At 34.7% G+C, this 10,104-nt stretch overlaps 4 protein-coding genes across 4 annotated transcripts; 3 read left to right on the top strand and 1 right to left on the bottom strand.

Moving 5' to 3' along the window:
* The first annotated feature begins 999 nt into the window (after positions 1–999).
* On the top strand, positions 1,000–1,354 carry Tsp_11338 (hypothetical protein). Its single transcript, XM_003370005.1, is given in 2 exon segments — positions 1,000–1,211; positions 1,231–1,354. The coding sequence occupies 2 exon segments, from the start codon at positions 1,000–1,002 to the stop codon at positions 1,352–1,354; spliced, it is 336 nt and encodes a 111-aa protein (XP_003370053.1).
* Positions 1,355–2,208: 854 nt separating this feature from the next.
* Positions 2,209–3,663, bottom strand: Tsp_11337 (conserved hypothetical protein). Its single transcript, XM_003370004.1, has 2 exons — positions 3,544–3,663; positions 2,209–3,483 (listed from the first exon to the last, which is right to left on the bottom strand). Exons 1-2 carry the CDS (start codon positions 3,661–3,663, stop codon positions 2,209–2,211), a joined length of 1,395 nt encoding a protein of 464 aa, XP_003370052.1.
* Positions 3,664–5,120: 1,457 nt separating this feature from the next.
* Tsp_11336 (conserved hypothetical protein) lies at positions 5,121–5,593 on the top strand. Its single transcript, XM_003370003.1, has 2 exons — positions 5,121–5,423; positions 5,519–5,593. The coding sequence occupies exons 1-2, from the start codon at positions 5,121–5,123 to the stop codon at positions 5,591–5,593; spliced, it is 378 nt and encodes a 125-aa protein (XP_003370051.1).
* Positions 5,594–6,413: 820 nt separating this feature from the next.
* On the top strand, positions 6,414–9,442 carry Tsp_11335 (deoxyribonuclease II superfamily). The gene is made up of 6 exons (XM_003370002.1): positions 6,414–6,541; positions 7,880–8,103; positions 8,164–8,331; positions 8,469–8,666; positions 9,065–9,291; positions 9,341–9,442. The coding sequence occupies exons 1-6, from the start codon at positions 6,414–6,416 to the stop codon at positions 9,440–9,442; spliced, it is 1,047 nt and encodes a 348-aa protein (XP_003370050.1).
* The last annotated feature ends 662 nt before the right edge of the window (positions 9,443–10,104 follow it).

Here is a 10,104-nt window from a genome sequence, read left to right as displayed (position 1 = left end):
ATTAAAGTCAATGAAATCAAATGATTCACACTGTTCTGTAAGAAGAATCCTAAAGAAAGATTCGTCGAACTGCTAGCAGTAGCAGAAGAGAAGACATTACGTAACGCATAGAAGTTGCTTTATCAGGTAGAATAATCTATCGAGAGGTTCTTCTAAAGGTCAGACATCGAATCTGAAATTCTGAATTCAGGTGCGGGCAAAATCGTTCAATACACTGCGTGATAATTGAAGTAGCTTCAACTCAATCTACATGAACGTTCGCATCACGAATCAACGTTTTTCTTGTAGATCATACTGATCAAATCATGTTTTTTGGTATTATACTGGTTCCTCTTCAACCCTTTCAGCCCCACTGTATCAATTTTGGTACATAATGTTTTATGCCCCATAGCTATTTACTGAATCGTTTTTGTTAGCCATGCTTGTGTTTTTGTATTTTTGACATTTGTCTTAACAATATTTTATTGTCATTTTTTTCTCATTTTAGTAGATTTTTTATAATGCGCCCTACTGTACAGGTTGGTGAGACGAAAAAACGTGAATTTGCATTTTGATGTATAAATTGAGAACTGAGCAGAATTTAAGGATAATAATTTTTTTGCGAGTAGGTGCTGATGTGTAGATGATGTAAAAATTAACAGCAGCCTCTGAAGTTTTTGTTTTGCTGAGTAGAGTTCCTTAGTATACCTGTATCAATTTTGATACACTGGGCTTTAACGGAAACTGTGCATCATGTTTACTACCCTCATCGTACTCAGAATTGCTTGCCCAACCCTGTATTACGTTTCTGAGAAAAATCATTTAAGATGTCTAATGAATTATCGTCAGATGGAATCAATAACATTTCTAAAAGTTTTGCGCCATCGCTCATATTTATTACTGAGACCGCGTCCTCACTACACGTCTAGTAGTTGCTGTAATTTGGTAGTTGCTGCCTCATGCACCTGTCAATATTTAAACGTTGAAATCCCAAACATTTAAAAAAATTACAAAATGATAATGGGTGGCATAGACCTGAACAACATGCTTGCTGCTCTATACCGCATCAAACACAGAAATCGAAAATGGACCCGTCGCATTTTCTTTTGGATCATTAGCACTGCCATGACAAATGCATGGCAACTGTATAAGAGGGACAGAAAGTTGATGCTTGGAACATGCACAGGCACATTGGACCTACTAAGCTTCACTTGCCAAGTTAGTCAGACCTTGTGTCTCGTGAATTTCCAGAAGCCATTCTCGTGCGTCTTCTCCAACGGCACCCATGACGTCAAGACGATTGGGAAGACGACCAACTGACCTCTCAAGAGAAGCAGCAAAGGATCAAACTAGCCATTGGCCAGAAATCACATAAACGCGAAGAAAATGCAGACTGTGTTCTAAATTAGCGACGTGCCTGTGCAAAAAATGCAGTATTTACCAATGCCTAAGTAGCAACAGTAACTGCTTTACAGAATTTTATAAATAATTATTTGCCTGGGTCTGGTACTGATTTCCCCCAATGACTCCGCCTACTTTTTTGCAGTAAAATTTCATTGGTTGCTGCTCTGACGCGCGCCTCTAAATTTCATTTGTTGTCACTCCTCTGGATTTTATTTGTCAAATATTATTTCATTCTATTTGTCAAATTTTATTTCATTTTATTTGTCAATTTTCATTCTATTTGTCAAATTTTATTTTATTCTATTTGTCAATTTCTAACAATTTTGTCAATTTTATTTCTAACCTTTTGACTGTTTTATAATAATTACGTTGTTCTCAGATTGAGGAAAGTAAGATAATGAAATTTCAATGAAAAATAAGAAAGTATACTATACATTACAGACTGGGGCAAAATGGGTTTTTTATATTGTATCAATGTAAATATCACCTATGGAAGAATTTGGCGGTATTTTTGTTTCCATATTCATTGCAATGTTCTGAATTTTACATATAGTTAAATGCTTAGGTCACGGTTTTATTTATTTGAGAAGACATTAATCAAACTATTTTTACATATCACGAAATCTCCTGATCTATCGTACTTATACCGCTTTATTCAGCAGTACAAAGTATAACATAGTATAATACAAAACAACAATATAACATAATGTAATACAATACAAACGAGCAATGTAATAAAGCAAAGCATCATACAATAGAAAAGGAAAAAAACTGTACAAGATTAAATAAAAATAAACAATGAAGTTGTACAGGAAAGGCTGGCACTCAGTAATTCTCCGCCTCAGGTACTAGGTATGCCACAGCTCTTAAAAACTGCTCCAGTGTACGCGTACCGCCATCGTATTCTGCAGTCAACGCTGTTATGCGTTGCTGCAGTTCTTCATATTTCTTATTTTTTATCTGTAAATCACTGGCGGTAACGCGACCTGATGTCACTTGTTGAATCAACGTTTCCGTTGAACCCTGCTCATCAATCAGCAACTGGAGCAGTTCATAAAAGCCGAGGTGTCGCTTCCCCGCAAGTCGGTTCATTTTGAAATGCCAGCCTTCCAAATCATTGTTCGTACGAATATTCACATTATATACATTGCACATCAGCAGTCTGTCAGGGGGCATCCATTCCACTCGGAAGTAATTGAACAAGGCTGCTATTGAACCCGTAGCATCTCTGCCAAGCAGTTCCACGGCAACAGGTACATCATGAGGCAGCAAAAAAGCCGTTGCCAACAACATTTTGACTTTTTTCTTCGTTTCCGCTTCATGGATGTAGCTGGTTCGCATCCCAAGCTCCGTCACCTTCCGCATAACTGCTTGGCAGAAATGGAAATAACAGCCTTGTATGTTGACCCCCGGAAATGTTCCCTGCAATGCAGGGATCAGGGCGGACTCAAAATCGCAAATTACTGTTTGTGGCTGTAAGACCACCCCCAACGCTGCCGCCTTTAAAATTAAATTATCGAATATTTCACGATACGTGGAGAGATCTTTACGGACGGTTAAACAGTAAACAAGTGGCACTAATTTACCCGCAATAAAAACATGTATCGTGAACATCTGCTGGTACCATTCTGGAACTATTTGGAAAGTTCCATCCATGGACCAGACAGAATGTTCAGATAAAATAGATAAATTTTCTTCTGTGCAAAATATTAAAATTGAATTATATACATTATTGTACAATAAAAAACGACGATCAGACTTCGTCATTTGCCAGTGGAGTGGAATCTCCAGCTGCTGGCGAGTTGGCGGAAGTCTTGGAAATTTTTTTGCCCGCTTTCTGTACATCGCAGTTTTAACACTTTTATATGTTGGAAACTGACCAGCAGTTTCCAAATCAGCAGATGCACTGCTTGCTTCTTCGTGATAAATCTGCGGAATGGTCTTCAATTCCTCCGCTGCCCGTCGTTTCAGAGAATTTTTCTTCTCCATTTTATACAAGATATCTTTATCAGGGGTGCAGTCATCTGCATGAGGATTACAGTCCAAGACAGCGTCCACATCCAAGTTCGTGAAGATTGAACCCCGGCATCCTTTTTTAACCTGCATGATGAACTTGAAATGAATGAACAGAAATGAGATATTAGATAAAATATTAATTACCCGACGGCAAACCCACAGTTTATCTTGCATGTTCATATGCTTCAAATTGTAAACTCTTCCTTCATGTATTAAATTGCAATTACCTCTTTCATTTAAAACCAAATGCAAATTTTCAGCCATGAAATGAGACAAATCAGAGAAACGTCAAGTACAGAGAGCAGATAAGGGGTTAAATGGAGAGAACGCGGTTCATCACTAATTATATAACCCTGTATGAGCAAGAAAAAACAGTTCATTAAAACCCTGTTTAGGTTTTCTCTATGACAGATGTGCATTATCCGCCTTTGCTCTAACCCCGTATAAGCCCTGTATATGATATTATCATTGCTAATTATTTCGTCGGCAGGCATAAAGGATAAATTTGTTTTTCATTTGCCGCCATGCTTTTGCTGCCATTGTTAGTTGAAATAATATTGCGCTGCAATTGCACACTAGCAGGGGTTCACTGCATGGGTCAGAAAATGACTTGATTTGACAAAGCATCCGTAGCATTGTAAAAATTCCTGACCACCCGGTCATTGGCTGATGACACCAGATAAGCATGCTTATTCATTGTCTCTTTGTTCTTTCCTTTGCTGTTCATTTGCTTCGCTAGAAGAAAATTTTATTTCTTTGTTCTGTTCGTTGCTTTCGTCATTGCTGATATCTTTGATCTACATCTTGTGACCGGAATGGATCAACTCGCCGCTTGGTTAGCCTGATCCGTCAGATACATTTTTCAAAGTCAAACAAACAAAACTCGTAATAAGATTTATTTATTTATGCCTTAGCATTGTGCCCAAAAGCTTATTACCCGAACGTGTCTGTACTACTACAGATTTTCACCACTCTCCCAATCGCTTCAGCCAGCGTAGAACGAAGGTTTTCTGCACTGAATAATCTAAAAAACATTTTCCGGACTGCCAAGACAGAAGAACGACTGAACACACTTACACTAATGTACATTCATTCTGATTTTTCCATTGATATTGGCCGCATAATAGACAAGTCCAGTTTCAAATGGAATCGAAACGTGTCGTTCATTTGAGATGCAATTAAAATTATAATTTGCATGTTTTTGATATCACGTGATTGAGATTCCAGTTTTGTATAAATGAAAAAACGGCATTATTTTGTTCCTCGTCAGACTGCCATGTATTATAATACATGTGCATGATAAACCTTCTGGATACTATATCCGCCCACCCCCTTCATAAATTAGACGTACAACGCCCCTGAATGAAGAAATATATAATGCAATAATATATAATAATATAAATAATGCAGTAGAAAGATGATCAGCTAGTGAACCTACGATTTTAAGCTATGCCACAGACACAGATATTCACGGTGAGTTGACCGCCGTGGTGAGTTGAACTAGATCTTCTTGTGCAAATTGTTGCGGCGGTATGTCCCTTGTGTATGAAGGCAGGGTGTACAAATTAAAATATACCGGTAAACGGAGGAAATGTTGGGGGTGTTCAAAAGTATGTGCTGAACATACTGAATGTGTTCCTTGCTATTAAAAATTTGTTTGAAGTGAATCGAAACATATACTGGTAATTGCGACGGGTTCCAACATTAGACTGCTGGCAACCATGCAAACCTGGGGCATGGATGGTACTTTCAAGGTTGTACCACAATGGTATCAACAACTGCTTACCTTCCATGCCTTTGTGGCGGGTAAGCTGCTGCCAGCAGTCTACTGTTTATGTACGGGTAAAGATATTGGAACATACGGGTTTATTTTCCAAGCTTTAATAAACAAAGCGGCAGTCCTCAGGGTCAATCTCAATCCACAAACAATAATTTGTGATTTTGAAACAGCCCTGATGCCCGCGATTAAGGGCTACTTCCCGAATACGCGGGTACAGGGCTGCTGCTTCCACTTCTGCCAGGCGGTACATAGGAAAGCGCTATGTAAAAATAGTCTGATTAATGTCTTCTCAAATAAATAAAACCATGACCTACGCATTTAACTATATGTAAAATTCAGAACATTGCAATGAATATGGAAACAAAAATACCGCCAAATTCTTCCATAGGTGATATTTACATTGACACAATATAAAAAACGCCATTTTGCTCCAGTCTGTATTGTATTGTATACTTTTTTTATTTTTTCATTGAAATTTCACTATCTTACTTTCCTCAATCTGAGAACAACAGAATTATTATAAAACAGTCAAAAGGTTAGAAATAAAATTGACAAAATTGTTAGAAATTGACAAATAGAATGAAATAAAATTTGACAAATAGAATAAAATAAAAATTGACAAATAAAATGCAGAGGAGTGACAACAAATGAAAATTAGAGGCGCGCGTTAAAGCAGCAACCAATGAAATTTTACTGCGAAAAAGTAGGCGGAGTCGTTGGGGAAATCGGTTCTACCCCCCACCTAGTTTTTCATGTAATGAAAATATTACTATTCATCGGTTTCATGTTTGTCAGTAATATAGAATTTCTCATAAAAATTATGCCAATTCTGTATTAAATAATATTAGACAAGGACAACCAATAAGATAACGACCTAACAGCCCAATAAAATAGCGCGGTCAACAACCAATAAGTGGCAAGTGGGACCGGACCGGACAAGGCCTTAAACCAACATATTCTGCAAATAAAAAGAATATTTCTAACAGTTCATATGAAACAATGTTTGAAAAATGGGTCCAACAGAGATAAAATCAGCTCAATTCAAATAAATACACTCAAGCAAAAAAGGTAATTAAATTATCAAATGCTAAAAAATTTTATTTACAATTTGGCGGATAAATATTTATTTTGAAGACTACAAGCAATATTTATTTGAATAATCTCAGAAAATTTACAACAACAAGAGCAGCTGTTGAATGATTTAATAGGTTGACAAACATTAACGAATGTCACGATGCTTGCTGACAAACAATACTTTATTATGCATATTGGATGGATTTTTGTTTTGTGCTTCTCTTTTCCTAAATATTCAGTAGCTACATCAAAATGTTATAATGCAAATGGTAATGCGGAAGCAGACTGGTAAGAGATTGTTATTTTTTAACTTCCTGTTTGCCCTAAACGTTAATGCAGAATATGCGTATCGTCTCCTCCGCCTCTCTATTCACTTTCAAAATTTCACTGAAATGTATTTTATTGATAAATAATAAAATACGTTGCTGGTGCATTCAAGTGGATGCAATGAATTTTTTATAACATTATGAATAACTATAGGAGCTATGGCAGGACACTAAACATTTGTAATGTTATCATTATAATTCTAAGATGTAATCAACTCCATTATTTCCCCAAGAATTTCAAATCATTGTGAATATTTTATTTTAATAGAAAATGATTTTGGATTTTCACTGAATGATTAGGAATTAAGGCTGCAACATTTCGTAATAAATTTGCGAATTAGTCTGAATATGCCTGCATATGTAAATTATTTGATGTTACTTGCCATATCTTTAAATATACATAAATTTGTTTTATTATTTCATTTGTAACTTCGTTAAAAAATCGGTTCACATCTTTCTACAACGCAAAGATTATTTGAGATAACAATGTTTAAGATAACATAATTAAAGATAATAATATGCTTAGGCATGTTTAAAATTTAGAAATAGTGCATTATGAAAATGACAGAACATACCACTTCATAGGATAATAATCTCAAAAGAAAATCGATGTGCAGTGTTACAAAATTAAATCACCAATGCCACATCGGCATACCACATCAGAAGAGTGTTTTATTTCTAAATTTCAAATTATATTTAATTTGACTGAAATAAAGAAATAGAGCAGTTCAGCAGGATTACTAAATTCAAATGATCACCTACATGTGGATTCATGATCAAGAATACCTGAATTTGCACACGCACGAATTAGTATGTCATCATCCTTGACGTGCATACTGTTGCAAATTTTAAACAAAAAAGTTGTTTTTAGCAAACAATTTTTCATTTATGGAAGTACATATTTAGAAAATAAAAAATTTGTAAAATAGATATACATACAGTAAAGAAAAGAAATAGTAGATTTTTAATTAATTTATTTGTTTTACATGTAAATCCAGGTAAAAATATCCAGCAAATAAACAGCAGCTCTATTACCTTACTGAACTGATTAGCGTGCAGTAGCAGCAAATATCAAATACATTTTTGTGTTGGTGAAACAATTTTGCTCAGTTAGGTAAAAGGGGACCGTGTCTTGAGCAATAGTTGAAATGTTCTTCTGAAAAGTTAATTTTACATCTTCTTAATAAACAAAACATTTGCTGCATTAAGTTTCACAAATAACATTTACTAATTATAAAAAAATAAAAATTATGAAACGATTAACAAAAGAATTCACCAACTCATCACTTATTCTATATAGGGCTGTTGTATACAAAGCTCCAGCTCAAAATATAGGAAAGGCATTAATTGCAGGACGTGCTCCCATTGCATGGCAAAATACTCCGGATCTTACCCAGGCTAATAATCATGCAGTTTTTAAACCACTTGAACATGTCATTGCGGCAAATCAAGATAACAGATTTATTGCCTACAACAATATCCCACCGGATGTTCTGAAAGTAAAAACAAAATCAAACAGCAAAGGTAACAACAACAAACGTTAAAACAGAAAATAACAAATCCTATAATTATTATTCTACATAGGTGTTTTAATGATGAATCCGGGAGTTGCAGATGAAGCTTCATGGATTGTTCACACAATACCAGGATTCCCGAAAGCGCTAACAGGATATGTATTTCCACCTGCAGAAATTCAGAAAGGACATTTGTTTATCTGTTTGACAATTAAAGAAAGCGAAATTGATGCAATTGGTAAATTTATTTGCATGAAAAAGATTACATTTACGCAGAACTATTCGGAAGATGCTTCACATTTCATGCAAAAAAAGAATTTGAAGCAAATATATTTGAATAATAATTAAATATAATAAAATGCATGAAATTTCTAGCAATGGCCTTGAGAATTGCAACTCCGTTGATATATCACAATGGTGTACCAGATGATCCAGCTCGACCAAATCTGAAAAAATTGGTTGATGGCGAATCAAGATTAACGCCACCGTTAACCGTGACACAGCAAATTTCTACAGCAGCTGCTCAAGGATTAAAAATGACAATATACAGTAAAAGTGAAAAATCAAAATATGGTAAGTCACATGCGTTACTGCGAAATTTCCAGAACAAACATCTGGCAGAATTTTGCTCTGTTAAAATAAATCTGCTTTTATAATTTGTTTTGTATTTTACAGTAATAGTATATGCGGCAAACAGAAAAGAGTTTGCTAAAATTATAGTCATAATAATAATTTCGTTCAAAGAAACACATTATACGGTGAAGGTAAAATGCAGAATTTTTTTCACAGAAATATAGAATGATTTTGAAATGCGGTATGACAATTAACGCATTGAACAGAATGCATTTTCGCTATTGCAAGGCATGCTTTCTTAAAATAATCTCATCATATGCATTTGAATGAATAAATAGCACATCTTTTATTGCAATTTGCTCTGAATTTAATGTAACTTTAAAAAGAACCAATTACAGAGATTTACCGAAGAGTACTTGTAAAGAAATTAAAGACAAGCATCAAAGTTTGGACAAAAAGAGATAAAACATTGAAAAGTGATTGTCGAATTTTGGACAGAAATATAAAATTAGTAACAAGCCCCATTGCTGTTGATAATCAAGCAAGTTCTGTTGAAAGTGATGTCTCTCAGTGGTTAATTAGTGAACCGGGAAACAAATTTTGTGTTATTGACAAACCTTACCATGTAAATTTGTAATAATTGAAAAGCAATTGTAGAACTATATGTTTTTTAGAAAAGCCAAACAAAAGAGCCAGCAATGGCGGTTTGCATTGATGATGCTACAATTTTCGATCATTTCAATCGAATTGGTCAGAATGTAGAAAATTGCGCATGAACGTACAAGGGTGATGACAGAACTCATTTCATGTCTGAAAACTTTAGTTGAATAAAACGGAAATAAAGTTTACCAATGTACGTGAGATTTAACAAAATATATTTCATCATGAACAGTTCAACTAGAACCATATTTTAGTTTCATGCTTTTCCATATAGTCTATTAACCCTTTGATGGATTTTTGGCGATAGGTACGTTGTTGGATTGTTGGGGTAGGCCCCACCCCACTTTAGAAAAACACGTCTAAAAAGCTGGGAGTATGTTCAATTTTTATGAAATTTATTTTATCGGATAGTTCGAAAAATTCGGTACATGATGGTATCAAAGTATTTCCAATTTTAATAATTTTAAAGCCTTTTATTGGCAAAAAATGCGACAAAATTTTGGTTAAAAAATCGTCTTTTTTTAGTTTTTTTCTTCGCGTGTACTTAATTTTGTAAAATTCGTGAAACAATTACGTTATTGAATAGAGCACGTTATTCTGCACATTTTGATACCAATCTCAGGTCTATAGTCGTTTTTTTTGGTTCCGAAAAAACTTCGTTTATCTAAGCCCTTTCTATACTTTTAACATAAACATATGGAAAAGTGTTGAGCAGGAAATCGATATTCCACATTTTTTTTGATTTCAGTATCTATAATTTATTTATTTTTATGTATTT

This window comes from Trichinella spiralis, assembly GCF_000181795.1.
Source record: "Trichinella spiralis strain ISS 195 chromosome Unknown Scfld1356, whole genome shotgun sequence".
Taxonomy (NCBI): domain Eukaryota; kingdom Metazoa; phylum Nematoda; class Enoplea; order Trichinellida; family Trichinellidae; genus Trichinella; species Trichinella spiralis.
This window is presented reverse-complemented; position numbering and strand designations above follow the sequence as displayed.

What these genes read in the sequence shown, in the direction of transcription:
- Tsp_11338 (XM_003370005.1), top strand. Translation starts at nt 1,000, where the DNA reads ATGGGTGGCATAGACCTGAACAACATGCTTGCTGCTCTATACCGCATC.
- Tsp_11337 (XM_003370004.1), bottom strand. Translation starts at nt 3,663, where the DNA reads ATGGCTGAAAATTTGCATTTGGTTTTAAATGAAAGAGGTAATTGCAAT. An exon ending in AACTGTGGGTTTGCCGTCGG is followed by an intron (nt 3,484 to 3,543) that starts GTAATTAATATT and finishes TTCATCATGCAG; the next exon opens with GTTAAAAAAGGATGCCGGGG.
- Tsp_11336 (XM_003370003.1), top strand. Translation starts at nt 5,121, where the DNA reads ATGCAAACCTGGGGCATGGATGGTACTTTCAAGGTTGTACCACAATGG. An exon ending in GCTTCCACTTCTGCCAGGCG is followed by an intron (nt 5,424 to 5,518) that starts GTACATAGGAAA and finishes TGTAAAATTCAG; the next exon opens with AACATTGCAATGAATATGGA.
- Tsp_11335 (XM_003370002.1), top strand. Translation starts at nt 6,414, where the DNA reads ATGCTTGCTGACAAACAATACTTTATTATGCATATTGGATGGATTTTT. An exon ending in AACAAAATCAAACAGCAAAG is followed by an intron (nt 8,104 to 8,163) that starts GTAACAACAACA and finishes TATTCTACATAG; the next exon opens with GTGTTTTAATGATGAATCCG. An exon ending in AAGCGAAATTGATGCAATTG is followed by an intron (nt 8,332 to 8,468) that starts GTAAATTTATTT and finishes TGAAATTTCTAG; the next exon opens with CAATGGCCTTGAGAATTGCA.